Genomic DNA, 14,539 nt, shown 5'->3' with positions numbered 1-14,539 from the left:
AATAATAATAATTCACCATGCTTGCTTGGCTGGTAGTTTGTGATGTTTGTCATCAATGTTCCGTTACATGTCATCCTGATGTTTGGCATCATTTCAGAACCAGAGAAATGCTGCAGGAATCCATCAGAGGTCATAAAAAATAAAATTATCTTTGTCTTGAAATGGTAATCAACCTGCTGAGAGACGTTTGGGACTTACTGTTTTTTCAAAGACAAAACTGCAGCCTGGAGGAGAATTTCCATGTTGTTTCATCTTACAGTGTTGACTACAAAATTAAACAAAAAAAGACCAATTGAAAGTATTGTTTCCCCTTTTTCCACCTCTTAAAAACAAATTAATGAACAAACTAAAGGGCTTGTTCTACCCTTTCCATTTATAAAAACTTGCATCTATTTTTTGATTTTAATATTCTTGTCATTGCTTACGTAATTAGCTCATATTTTGGCCTCTTATTAATTTTCTTCACTCCAGAAATCCAACAGTCAGAACCCGTCCAGGAGCTGGTCCAACTGCAGCTGACATTTCTGACGAGGTCATTAGTACAGAAGAGGCCTTGTTTGAAGAGAAAAAAAAAGATAAGAATAATGGAATGAGAACGGCTTTGAAAAAGACTGCAGAGATCTGACTGAACGTGCACGTTCTGCGCGGACCTTTGTGAGCTGAATCAGCTGGAAACAGAACCATAAGGATCCACAGGGAGAGCAGCATCTTCATGACAGCAATATCACTGAGAGCAGATGGAAAACAAACAGTCAAAAACAATGTCCTTGTGTGAAAGCAGAACACAGCAAGAAAGAGCTAAACTTTTTTTTTTCAATTTATGAAACCTGAAAGTTGAAATTCAAATGCCACTAAAATCGCCACAAAGCTGTGATTCTTTTAATCAAATACTAAAGCAACAATGATTAAAACCAGARGGTTAGAGGGGACAGTAGCAGGCTGGAGCAGTCTGAACACCTTATATCACTGTATGTGCTCCGTTTAGGCTGCCCAAATTGAAGTTTATGTGTCTATTGTTTTGTGTCCCCTCTACCAGTAACTCCTAAGGTGAGGTCTGGATTCCTCTTTGGGTAAGAAAAAAACAATCACCTTAGACATGAAGACATAATAAAAAACAGTCATTATCTTCTTTAATTGGTTTATGAGTGATGCTTGGACAAGTCACCCATCAATAGTTGCAGGTCTAGACTGGGTCAGAAGCTGAAAGCTGTAGGAACCACTTCCCTGTACCATCAGAACTTGACAGWCGGTTTGAAGCTGAGGACTTCAGATACAAGTCTAAACTGCAAAAATAGTGCGAGACAGAAAACACGCCAGATGTGTCAACATCGGAAAACGTTGACCTCGGCTTTGACTGTATCGATCGAATGCGTTAAAGATGTGTCATCAGAGCTTCTGTTACATGAKATGAAGCAGCTCCTTGTGTGTCAGATTAGTGCATCTAAAGTGTGACTGTGTCACCACAGATACAAAGGCTGTCCCTTTCACTTCTGCAGATAGACCAAACCAAATATCTTCATACTTGAACACCTTTAGAATCAAACAAAATAAAAGGCAAACTAGTCCTTCGAATTTCACAATACTGTTATTGATGAGCAGAATTATGGAAATAAAATACCTCATTGGTCTTGGTAGTCGGTGGTTAACAAGACGACGATCATCATCACCTTCTCCTCTGGACTGATCTACTGGATTTCTGTCTTTTTGAACCCCTTGCTGTCCGTCTACTTGTATAGAACTGTCTGTGTCTCTGGTGCAAACTCTCACTCACACTCATCCCTCCCTCTCTCTCTCTCTCGCTCTCTCTCTCTCTCCCCTCATTCTCATCGCTCTGTCTTCTTTTAAGTGCCCAGTGACATTTTCCACTTGAAACCACAGCTTGTGTCTATAGGCCTCACAGGAAGCTTCGTGCAGCGGTGAGTAACAGTGAGAGGGGCCGGGCCGGGTCGGAGAGCGAGGTGACGGTGATGGGAGGGGATGTAGTGTTGGTGGGGTTTATCTTCCAGCGCAGCCTCGTCCTCCCTCTCCACCAGKAGCAGTCACGACCTGGGCCCCCCATCGCACACGTCAAGGATTATAATAATTGTACTAAAAACGAGAAATACAAAAGCAACACCACATCCTGTTTCAATCGCGACATAAAAACAGTGGGGTTGTATGCAGAGAAACTCGTCCTATGAAGTGGTTTGAATCAGCGAAACGTGGCTTTAAAAAAAGATTCAAAAAGATAAAAGAGGCTAAAATCTACCAGATTTAGAAGCAGTGTGTTTGTGTGTGTGTGTGGTGGGGGACATGATGTCCTTCTCTGTTAAAACACAGAGCTTTACGGAACTAAAACCAACGTTGTTACAGGCACAACTACTGCAAGATGCACACAAACTACTGTGGTGTTTATGAAAGGGGAAAGAGATTGAAGGTTGAAGCAACACGATTCTCATCAGCCATTGGTTATCAATCATTTTGCTCCTACAGAGGCAAACTTCAAGTACGGTCTGTTTAGGTCAATTGAGTTAAAAGAGACATATGTTTTAAATCCTTCTTTTTCATTTTTAAATCATTCAGTGGGGTCTATATAAAGTGGAACTMCAACGCTTTGGATTGAATTCCTCCTTATTGTAACTCCACAAGCCCTTCTTTCATCCCTTTTCTGAGGTGTGTCTCAGATAACTCGTTTTGAGGCTGCCTCTTTAAATCCAAACTGTGTTCTTCACACACAGCCACCCTCCAGCTTCCAGGGTAGTCCATTCTAGTTTGACAGAGGGATTTATGATTATATAGCGGCGCAGAAACTTTGTTTACAAATTGATTAAAAGCTGTCAACAGAAGACTTTTCCATCCAGCCTTACATGTTGGAGCCAGAGTCTGACCCAGAGATGGAGGAGAATTAAAATGACCAAACTGTAGTTGTTTAGTCCAGACCTTATTTGGCAGTTTCCTTATAAATTATTTGACATATTTCAGAAAAAGTCATAGAAAATAGACAAAATGCATTGAAAAATATGACCCAAACAGAGTACAAATATTTCTACACAGCACCAGGAGAAACTAAATTAAACTTTTCTGCCTCATAAAGACTCCGAGTACACAACAAAATGTATTGAACGGCTGACAAAAAGGGGTTTGTATCAAATGTCCCCCTTAAATATAAAAAAAGTCTGTAAAAGAGAAACAACTGCAAGATTTTGAAAAGGTTTTTAACCTAGTCGTCAYCTTTTTGTACCGAAAGGTCAAACTGTGAGTGCAGTGATTACGACACAACAACTCCTAAGAATCAACTCAGTTTTGGAGCCGAAATGTTCAGTGAGGCCGTTGTGTAACACGCCTCCATTTGTCTCATGTAGGTGTACAAACCACAAAATTTTCACACATACACACACACACACACACAACTCAGAAACTGTTGTAACACTGCATGTTTGATCTCTGGAGTCGGCAGCGTCGTAGTCTGTCTTCTGGATGTGGATAAGTTTTGCAGTGGGCCAGAGGGTGATCTGATGGCAGCTGCCAACAGTTCCTGCGCTTACTGAGGTGTCAGCATCAGCTTGAGATGATGATGGTGGAGGTGCGTGTGTTTGTTGGGGGGAGGCAGGGGCTTTACGTTTAAGTGTGCTGCAAAAGCTGCAAGAAGAAGAAGAGCACACAGCACTCACCAAAATGTCAAGGTCCGCTGTGTCTGAGGCGGGAAGCCGCTGAAAAGACCTTAGTGACATATATGTGTGGGTTTGTGTGTGGGAGGGGGCGAAGGAAGGGTGCATAGTGGGGACGAGGTGTGAACTGTGTGGTGGTCGACAATCAAAACAAGTCAGCTGTCTTTTGTCTTTTACTAAAAAGGAAATAAAGGAATAACAAGGGCTTCTGCTCCAATTAATACAAATGAGATGCATATATTTGTGGAGGTTTGCTCAAAAGGAGCAAGGTGATTGGTACAGTTAGCATGGAAACCTTTAGGTTAGATGCAGACTGAGTCGTGACAACAAACACAACAATATGTCCCTCTGTGTTTAACAATGACTCATCAAATGCAAAAGTAAACTACAATTCCCGCAAGTGCAAGCTGAGGTGACTAAGATCAATATCCCGTGAAGGAGACTTTATTTTAAGAGATGGATGTTTTACTTTGCATCTAAAAGGGCAGCATATCTGCACGCATGCTAGCAGCTAGGTCAAACTTTGTTTACTAAGTACAGCTATGCTAATTACTCGTTAGCACATGAGCTAACAGAGACAAGGCATCGTGGCTTCATGGATACTAACAAAAATTTAATTTACAAAAATTACATAAATTTATTCCATAAAATTAAATGAATCACTGCTCTTGTTAACCTACTTGGAGACACTTCAGCACTTAGTGTACGACAGCAAACTTCAAGCAGACCCCCTTGACCTCCTTTACTTGTCTACATTAAGAATGGATCAGTTTGCTACAACAGTCTTGACAGGAGAGGCGGCCTGTTGTGAAAATAACGCAGGTTTCAGTGGTTTCTTACGAAACCACCTTCATTCTGCTGCCTTTCACACACTGAGCAATAAATATCAGCTGCTGTTAGCATTTAGCAGCTCAGGTTTAGTGGGTTTGAACGTTTGACCTACAAGCATCAAAACTTTGATGTGAAAGATTTGCACCATGAACTCATTATCTGGAGGCATCACTTCAGGTGCAGTGTTGTACCTTCATCTCTGACCTATTTGGACGTTGTTCTAGGTCTGGGGTGTCCAACTCAGTCACACAAGGGGGTCAAAACTCAGAATTTGGTCCAACTTAGCCAATTTCTGTTAGGGTTATGAAACAAGTTATTTCTACGGAAATACAAATTACTTTCTCTAAATTAGATATTATGTAGTAGAACATACATAGCCTAACATGTAAAGAAAAAGATTTGTTTTAAGTATTACCTTTGGGGCCACATTAAATGTTAATGAGGGCTAAATTTGGTCGACGGGCCTAGAGTTTAATACTTGTGTTCTTAAATTTGTCATTAATTTTCTTCTTGTTGCCACATCCAGGGAGGTTTTCTACAGCCACGTGGACGTTAAACTTCTGAATTATGTGTAGCTGTGGTCACAGTCACTTTAACATGCCTGACAAAAAACAAAACAAAAAAAAACAAAACTCGAGACACTCTTTTCTTAACTGTTTGTGATCCATGTTCAGTGTGGTARACACCATGTTACCAAACTGCTCTGTCACTACAACTTTTATTGGGCAGACAGTTTGCTTCCCTAGGGACCCTCAGTTTACCAGGTGTTCATAGATCTAAGGATACCCCTTACCTTTKCTCACTCCTCCGTCTCTGGGGTTAGGGTTAATGCATAAACTCTGTCAGAATAAACCATCCAGATGATAGATTAACCTGCTCGAGTGAGAGATTGAGGATTAACTCATCATCAAGTTACATACATCTTAGGGGTACATCCCCTTTTCATCGTGGTTACAGACCTAAGTAGCCTAGTCACAGGAATTTAACCTTGAAACCCCCAATTAACTGTAACCTCCTCCTTCGAAAGTGTGCACTTGTTACCAGCTGAGGATTAGTTTAGTAACTAGGATTTTAAGTTACTGGGATGTTATTTAAAAATTATTTTAACTTTTCTAAGGCAACCAGTCAGATCAACCATTAATTGATGTTATGAACTCAGATCAAATCTCATTTAACACACATGGAAGAAAAAGTTAACTCACAATGGAATCATAATGAGTCGAATGTCCACTCAAGAATGTAAAAATTTATAATGCTTTAATTTGTATTAATAGCTTTAGCAGGAGTAAGCAAATTGCATTTTTATACAGGGTTACATCAAAATCACAATCCTTGATTAAAATAAATCCTATTCTGTCCCTATAGGCAAAATTTCTAAAATAAAAATCAATAAATATAAAATGAATTAAAAAGGTGTTTCGTTCATACATTCATGGCTGATTGAATTGAAGCAGAGGAAAGTTGAGAAAAACTGTCAAAATTAGTGAGCAGCAGTTGGGATTTGTCAGCTCTTCACACCTTKGCTCTTCAGCAATTTTTGCTGCTCATTTTGAGCACAAGACAAAAGTCATATTTCAATATGTTGTACGTGCGCGATGGTGGAGCTTGACATGGCGGCTCACCTCTGCCCCTTTCTGCTTTGTTACCATGACTTCATTTTTACATTAAAGTCTCTCCTTTTAGCCCTTACACTACTGCAGAACCTGTTTRTACACAATAGTACAGCTATGCAGAGAACAAGTTTTCACAAGATGTTACATGTGGTTCATATTATCTTTCAGCACAAGGAGCCGCACTGCTCCTTGTGGCCTTTTACACATATATCTTCTCTCCCTTACTAACACACTTTCACAGGTCATACATTTAAACATTTTGATTACATGAAATACATGAGGTAAATACATACATCAAGTGATTATACATTAAAGGATTATATCATTAATCATGAGTAAAATGTACTCCTTTACACAGAACCATCAGAATTACTTCAATGAAAACACACTTCAATCTTTCCTAGTTACCTGTGGTTATTATCAGAGCTACTTCATTTCACACTTGGTTATTGATTACTTATAAATCAACTATTAGAATCACTTGTAACTTACATGGTCTGTGTAGCAGCCCATCACCTGATTATCTTTCAATAAACCATGCGTTTTCAAGAATAATCAGTATAAATAAGTAGCGCTTATTTAAAGACATTTTATATAAAGATGTTCATAACTATTTTCTCTTACTCCTCATCTTCATGGACAGCGCTGGTTCCACATCTGTCGGATCGTCTTCTATATCCGCTTCCAGTATATTTACGGCCTTCTTTGACAACTGATTACAAGATTGAAGACACCTGGGATTGTCACAGTTGAGGAATTGAACCCATGAATGTAGACTTGGGGAATTCATAAATAATTTAACTTAAAAAAAGAGCAACTTACAAAAAAACTGATGATCACTATGAGGCAGCAAGAAAAGATGCAGGGAGGCAGCAGACCAAACAATGCTCCACTGGTGTGCTGAGGGATACAAAAGACTGATGAGTTGAGTGTCTGCAGCTGTGGCTGATGACTGGTGACTAAAACAAAGAACTGAATGCAAAAACCACAAAACATACCCGCACAAAATAATAAAATAAAATAACCAGAAAGGGGAAAAAATGTTGAATTATAAACACAAAGTACTATCAAAAAGCCACAAATCCTGACAGTTACAGGACAAACCTCAACATGTTCCCATGGCTCAATTATTTTCAATCTTTTCTAGGGGTACCCACACTGATTTTCAGTATTTTATGGTGATTTTAGAGACTGCTGTTTTTCCTTTCTTCAGCAAAAAGGCACAAACGCATCAACATGTATAGTTTTCTTCACACCTGCTGTACGTCCAAAGTCACGCTGTAGGTTTCACAGAAACAGGACCTCTTTTTGTGGCYTACTTGTTTTTCCATTTCCGTTAGAAACTTGTTCAGTTTCTGCTTGAGCATCTTTTGTCCACTTAACGGCAAAGAAATGTCTATAGAAATGCAAGAAAACAACCAGATCAAATCAAACAACAGTAAAATYTTGTTCTATAAAAAGAGGGACAGAAACTGTTTGTTTCTGGTCTGAAACCAGCTGGATTTAAACATAAAAACTACCAGAAGCAGGCAGAAGAATGAAACACAGACTGTGTTTTAGTCATCAGATGTGGAAATCTGTGATCACAACAGGTTGAGATGAGGCAGCAACAYGGTCGACACACAAACATCCAGCACAGCACGACATCAAAACAGAAAACTGACAACAGAAAAAAAAAATACTTCACACATTGCTGCAAATAGTAAAGGACTGGTCTTCTCACCTCAATACTTGCTGGTTTTCCGTCATTTTGGTCAGGTGAGGTCATACCGCGAGGACAGCAGGCAGAGGTGAAGCAAAAACAACAGGAAAGGTGTTGCATGTCTGCAGAATACCATGAAAGACACCCTTAAAGTGTTACATCAGGTGTCACCTACAAGCCATAAAAAGATCAAGGGTGTTTGTGAAACAATGAAAGTACACAACAGAACTATTTTTTTTAGTTCCTCTAACAAGCCTGGAGATCTAGAACATACATTTTAACATAAATTCTAGATGTGCAATAAACATCTTACCTGCTGTGGTTAATCATGCAAATGACCTCAGGTTGGAGAAACAAGTTTTATTTTCCAGCCAACAACTTAACAGCTGGTTTAGATATTGCTAAAACCAAAATGGATTTCTGCAGACTTAAAACAGCTCCTATCTCCAAAATATTACAGCATTTCATATTATAAATAAATAAAAATGCAGGAAAAGAAAGTTTTGAAAAGTAGTTGCTATAGCCTTTACTCGCTCYTCATTCTGTTGGAAAAATGTGTTGTTCAAAATGGTATGTCCGAATAAAACAGGAATCCGCTCGATTTCTTCTTTAAAACTTTATTTTCAGTCTTCTGACTCCAATCAGGTACATTCAGCGCTCAGCAGCACAGGCCTCAGTAAGACCTTCGGCTGAATCAAAACAGAAAAGGACTCTGCTCTGAGTAGACACTCTGCAAAACACTGACAATTCCTACCACTGTAATAATGAATTTAGCTTATAATGTACCTTTCTTCCTGGTTACACCCTTGGAGGTGTTACCTTTTACGTCAGAACGAACTCAGTTTTGTTTAGGCTAAAAGAAAGAACACATGATAACACACCAACTCTTTGTCTGTTTTAACCTTACAGGCTGAAATGATCAGAAAGTATAAAATACAAAACTGAATCTAATATTCAATTAATCAGTTACAAAATTTCTTCAATTCTGAWAAAAAAATGTATCAATTAAAACTCCACTCAATGAAGAAATTCACCTTCTTTGGTTTTCTTTCAACTTTATTTCACAATTTTAGACCATTGATTTATTGGTTTTTTTGTTACAATACCACACACAATGTCAACCGGCTAAAACAATATAAAACATTACATTGACACTTTTCTCTTATTTATATTATTTACATGTGCTCATAGGTTCAGAGGCAAAAATAATAAAAAAAAAACCTTGGGCCTTCACTCTACGACAAAATTCTAGAGACTCTCGGATAAAAAAAAAATACACATTTATCTTTGCTATTCTGAGATTAAAGTCATGACGTCAAGATTAAAGTAGAAATACACATAAAGTCAAAATGTATTTCTAGAACTATTATTACTTTGAGACAAAAAGGGAAATAAAATTTTAATAGTTTTGGATGAATAAGTGATTTATTTTGACTAAAGAATTTTTAAGCTCATCAACACAATGTAAGGAATTTTAATAGTGTCTTAAGTTTAGGTTGTAGAACAAGTTTAAATAAAACAAAAAACAAAAAGCTCTTGGTGTTGACTTTTTCCTTCAAATATTTCTATTTTAATCTCAACCGTCAGACTTTAATCTGAAAACAGTGAAACAAATGATTATTTTTTTCTGAGTGACTATAAAACTTTATCTTAACACTCTAGTGCACTTGTTTGTTTGTTTGTTTGTTTGTTTGTTTTTTGTTGTTGTTTACGAGACTTTGCTGCTGCTGGACCGGTTCCCAGATAATACACATTTATGGTCATTAGTGAAGTATTTTTTTTTTGGTTAGAACGACCGGTTTCTTAAGTTTCTTATCCCAACATGATCTTACAGCATCTTTGGAAGAAGACGGCATCCCGATGAAGAATGTGTGTGAAGTTCAAAACTATTACTGACTTTCAGGAGGATCCACAAACTAATCTGTACACTGAATACTTTCAACTTCCTGTTCCTTCTCCACCAGATCAAGATGTTCCTCCTCAAATAAGGAGCCACAACCGGCTGGACTGTCTTTGACCTAAACTACGTATTTTTCCTTTGTGAAAATACGGGGGAAGAATCAGCGTTCCGTAATGCTCACCACAGCTTCGCCACAAGCCTTGCAGGCACACTCGCGAAAAATGTAACCAAGTTGTCTCTTCCCTTTGTTCAAGACTGGAAGGAGGTTTGATCGATTGGGCTTTACACGAACTGGTTTGGACACGTAGTCTTCTCTGTACAGCTGTGTCGACACGTTAATTGTGATATTAAGTCACGTTTAGGGTATGGATTATACAGGAGTTACAAAAATCAATACATCGTAAAAGAGCGGTCAAATCAAAAATAAATCTATTGCATTTTGTTTAAAATGAATGCAGAGAGCCAGGCTTGTATGTCATCTGTGTAACTTAATAATAATAATAATAATAATAATAATTCAAACGTTGATCTTATTGGAGTGGTCCTTCAGGTGCTGCCTGCCTCCTGAGTTACCATCATCCCTTCAGGCTGCTCAGGTGGGACTGGGGGAAGAGCGGGGGCAGCTCTCCTTTTTATGTGGGGGCAAACTTCTTGGCTTGAGCTCTGACCCGCTTTTCATAGTCCATCCTGTTCTGACTGGAGGAAAAATATAAACACAAACCAGAAATCGATGAGGACATTTAAATTTCGGGTTGGGGCAGGTTCTATCTTTAAACAACCTACCAGTAAATCGTGTAAGCCTCTGCTTGTGCTGGGTCCTGAATGTTGGGCTCATTCAGCAGCTCCTGGATGCCCAACAGGATCTAAACATAAGAAAGATTTTATCATGGAGGTTTTAAAGTCTGTGTGTTAATCATTGGATGAACATCTACAGCTGACAATAAACCTGCAGAGCATGCATGATTTAAAACAAGAATGTTCAAACCTGTTTGATAGTGATGGCCGGCCTCCAGTCTTTGTCCTCCTCCAGGATGGACAGACACACGGTACCTGACGGGTAGACGTTCGGGTGGAATATAGGTGGCTCAAACTTGCCTGATTGGAAACATTGGGGAGAAAAAAAGAAAAAAAAAAAAGAAAAGAAAGCAGGAATGTAAAAATCTGAAACAAAGCAACAAGTCAGTAAGATAAATCCATGTAGGTATTGTATTACCTCATCAATAAGTGATTCACACAATGTCTCTAAAACACAAGAGGAGCTGTGAGAGCACAGTTGTGGAGAACTTGTGTAATAAAAAAGTGCAGTTTTTTCCCCTTGCATGTTGCTTCCAGCATAACATGTATGATTATCAACTCATCTAAAGGTTTTTGTCTGAATGATTCACATTTTGATGTAAAAAAAAAAAAACACAAACCGTTTGCCAAAATACAAAGATTCAAAGACTATAACACTACAGGTAAAAGTGACCTAAATCTATTTTTTGGCCCATATGCCACTCAGGACCCACATTTATCAAACTTCTTAGAATTACTCTTAAGAATGCTGTGAAGAGTGGACTTCAGTGTAAAAAAACATTCTTGGCTAAAAACAGAGAGTAAAAGTCAGTTATCAAGCTTCTCAGTCTCACTTTAAGTGAAGTTTAGGAGTAATTCTTAAGTGTCAGTCTTAGAGCTGATTTACAACACTTTGCTGTGCCGCAAAGCTGATCCTGGATGATGTTGTTAGAAAAAACACTGGCATGGACCAATCACTGCATCAAGTATATTGTAGGAGAAATGTCAAGATAAAACTGAAAACCCTAAGATAAGTTCACTTTCAAAACACTAATGTTGTCAACTTGTACTGTTGTCTGTAAATTACATAAAATGTCTGCATTTACATCTTGAGAACAGACGAAAATCTCAGATTTTTTTTTAAATCAAAAACTCAGCCAGCTTTCTAGTTTTTTATGTCTCACAGACTGAGGTAATGTTGAACTGCTCCCTTCTCCTCCTCCTCCTCTCCACTGTCCGCAGACAACACCCACTTCACACACAGACACACTGAAACGCACACAACCCCGCTCCGTCATTAACAGTTTGGTCCATGAGCGTCCCCACCCCATAGTTGTATTGTGTGACAGTTAAGAACATGTAATAAACAGAAAGTTCAATCCATCATAATTTCTTACTTTTTTTGCAGTGTGTGTGTGTGTCTGTGGGGGATTCACATTTTTTTTTAGTTTAGTTTAGTTGCACAGTAAAAAAATACAAATCAGTTGAAAGAAAAAAAAGACAATGACAGTGTAGGGAGAGGCAAAAAGCCTAATAGGCTTATATGAAGCCTCCATCGGAAAAATAAAAATACACTGAGCCAACAATAAAATCCATCAATTACTTAAATCACAAACATTTTAAGCAAAATGTATAACAATAAAAGGTATTTAAAAGAAAAAAATCACAATCACATTTTAATTACGTACAATTTAAGAGAACGTTAAAATTGTTTAACAGAGGGCCTGCTGTTTGCTAAATGAGAATATTCACTCCAAAGTATTGTTCCCCTATATCGGACAGAAAACTGACTTCTTCTGGTCTGACATTTAGGAAGATGAAGTGCTGAGCATTGATGAGTTAAGTAAGAATGAAATTGCATATTTAATTTAAAATAATGAATAAAGTGCATTGGCATACTCTGTTCTCTTTCAGAAATCCTATAAATGAAAACACAAATTTGAAAAATGTTTATGTTATAAACTGTAAGAATCTGTAGATCTCTAAACAGAGGGGTAGAAGGACAACAAAGGTCTAATCGAGCTACAATTCTAACAAAGTGTTTTTGAAGAATAAAATTTTCTGTAGTGCTGAAGGGAAAGTACTTCCCCAAACTATATTACAATAACATAAACATGGGTATATCAAACTATAATAAAGTGTAAGCAAACATTCTGTATTGATGTAATGACTAACCCTCTTAATTATGTCAACAGATTTATTCAATTTGCTACAAATCCTATAATACGATCTTTCCACCTTAAATTCTCATCAACAATAACTCCAAAAAATGATGTTGATGATACTTGTGGTATCTTTATACCATCAATAGCAATTTCTAAACTTTTTTTATTTTCAGTGTATGACTGTTTGCCACTAAAAATAATCAAATTTGATTTTTTTTTAAGATTTAAGGACGGTTTATTTAATCTGAACCATAATGCATAAGCACTCAAACCAAGATTAGCATTATTCAAAAGCAAATGAAGATTTGAATGGGATAAAAACAAGGTTGTATCATCAGCAAACATAATTGGAGAAAGAAGGTCTGTAACATTTGATAAGACATTTATGTAAATCAAGAATAACAAATGCCCAAGAACGGACCCTTGCGGAACTCCACAAAGTATCTTAGCTCTGTTAGAATCGCAACGCTTAAAACAAACAAATTGTTGTCTATTGCTGATATAGCTACTGTATTTAACCATCTGTAAACAGTTCCATGAAAACCATACCTATAAAGTTTCTTCATTAGAATATGATGATTGACAGTGTCAAATGCTTTTGATAAATCAATGAAGATACTACAAGAGAATTCATTTACTTCAAGTGCAGAGGTCACTTTGTCAACCAGATGACGTAAAGCCATATATGTAGAGTGATTTTTTTCTAAAGTCATATTGGTGCTCATAAAGAACTGAATTACTGAATTGATGAGTTTATGTGTTGAAGTTGATTTTTGAAAATAAGGGACACATAAGTGTTTTTTCCTTCCCTCTGCACCCTTTTAATTCAGGGTAGGGTTTACTTTGTTTTTTAATGCTGTACATATTGTTTTGTTCTTATGAATCAATGAAACAAATAAATAGACATCTCAATATATTTTGACATGGCAAAATACCTATATCTCTAATTATATTTTGAATAGTATAAATAACATTAGATATATCATTAGGTTGTACGGAGACTCCAGTTCAAGATATCTTAAATGTATCTTTAGATATGAGATTCACTATATAAGATTTAATTAATGCAAATTTCAGACTTTTTCATGTTCTATAAATTGGATTTAAAACAAAGCTGCTGCTGTTGATCATACCATTTTCATAAGCAGCCCTCCCAAGACCAATACGGGAAACACTGGAAAGTAGGGTTGGGCATAATCGTATTGTGTGCAATTAATTGTCAGAAAAACTTTAATCGATTATTTTTTGGCACTTGATGATTAATATGATTGATGCCACCAGGCAGAGTCCGGTGCTCCTCTCCGCTTCAAATATGACGAACATTAAAAAAAAAAGTTCTGTAATTTATTTATCTGTCAACACAATTTAAAATTTGATGTATAGCCTGAAGTCTGTAATTTTGACACAATTTGGAATAGATTTTTACAGAGAGCAAATCTTTCTCGCTAAATTGGTCATGTGACTAGGACATAAGGGCAAGTAACACAAATAAAAACCTTGTTGAACCCTGGTCATGTCCTCTGGAAATGACATCCTGGCAAAAAGGGAAGTGACCTCACCTATTCTGGGTGACTCTGCTCTCATACAGGGGAGTCCTGCAGGCTTAAATGTAAAAACATTTTGTGTTTGGTTGTGTTGTTTTAGTGCAAGGCGTGTAAGTAAACAGACCCTTGGCAGCTGCTGTTCTTTCTAAAATCACAACTTAATCACAGAATTAGATACAAAATGGTTCCACCTTGATAATAAAAATATTCTAAACTCAATAAAAATATGTATGTGTGAAGTGCATTTAAGAATAAATAAAAATCAAAGATCAATCCACATATTATCGGCATCAGCGTCAGCATCAGGGCCGGCTATGGGGCTGGGGTCGAGTTTTGGGGGTCTGGGTGGCTCTGGGGTGGGGG

The 14,539-nt window shown here is 37.5% G+C and overlaps 2 protein-coding genes and 1 long non-coding RNA gene across 4 annotated transcripts in view; all 3 read right to left on the bottom strand.

The window, feature by feature from the left end:
- Positions 1-1,822, bottom strand: part of il2rb (interleukin 2 receptor, beta) — a 12,862-nt gene extending 11,040 nt beyond the window's left edge. Inside the window, exons 1-5 of the mRNA XM_014012845.1 lie at positions 1,619-1,822; positions 651-727; positions 426-552; positions 199-265; positions 17-110 (exon numbers count right to left, since the gene is read on the bottom strand). Of these exons, the coding sequence (XP_013868299.1) occupies positions 17-110; positions 199-265; positions 426-552; positions 651-727; positions 1,619-1,623 (370 nt within the window). The 5' untranslated portion in view covers positions 1,624-1,822. The remainder of the gene's footprint in view (positions 1-16; positions 111-198; positions 266-425; positions 553-650; positions 728-1,618) is intronic.
- A 3,896-nt stretch (positions 1,823-5,718) lies between these two features.
- On the bottom strand, positions 5,719-8,378 carry LOC106520653 (uncharacterized). Its single transcript, XR_001310577.1, has 2 exons — positions 7,348-8,378; positions 5,719-6,991 (listed from the first exon to the last, which is right to left on the bottom strand). It is a non-coding gene; the product is annotated as an uncharacterized LOC106520653 (long non-coding RNA).
- A 453-nt stretch (positions 8,379-8,831) lies between these two features.
- LOC106520652 (SUMO-conjugating enzyme UBC9) overlaps positions 8,832-14,539 on the bottom strand; it is an 11,703-nt gene continuing 5,995 nt past the window's right edge. For both annotated transcript variants that reach the window (XM_014012858.1, XM_014012860.1), the window contains 3 exons: positions 10,679-10,788; positions 10,477-10,556; positions 8,832-10,389 (listed from right to left, as the gene is read on the bottom strand). In XM_014012858.1, coding sequence (XP_013868312.1) covers positions 10,326-10,389; positions 10,477-10,556; positions 10,679-10,788 — 254 coding nt within the window. In that variant the 3' untranslated portion in view covers positions 8,832-10,325. The remainder of the gene's footprint in view (positions 10,390-10,476; positions 10,557-10,678; positions 10,789-14,539) is intronic.

The sequence above is a fragment of the Austrofundulus limnaeus genome, unplaced genomic scaffold, assembly GCF_001266775.1.
Source record: "Austrofundulus limnaeus strain Quisiro unplaced genomic scaffold, Austrofundulus_limnaeus-1.0 Scaffold96, whole genome shotgun sequence".
NCBI classification, from domain to species: Eukaryota; Metazoa; Chordata; class Actinopteri; order Cyprinodontiformes; family Rivulidae; genus Austrofundulus; species Austrofundulus limnaeus.
The sequence above is the reverse complement of the archived record's forward strand: the minus strand, read 5'-3'. Positions and strand labels throughout refer to the sequence as shown.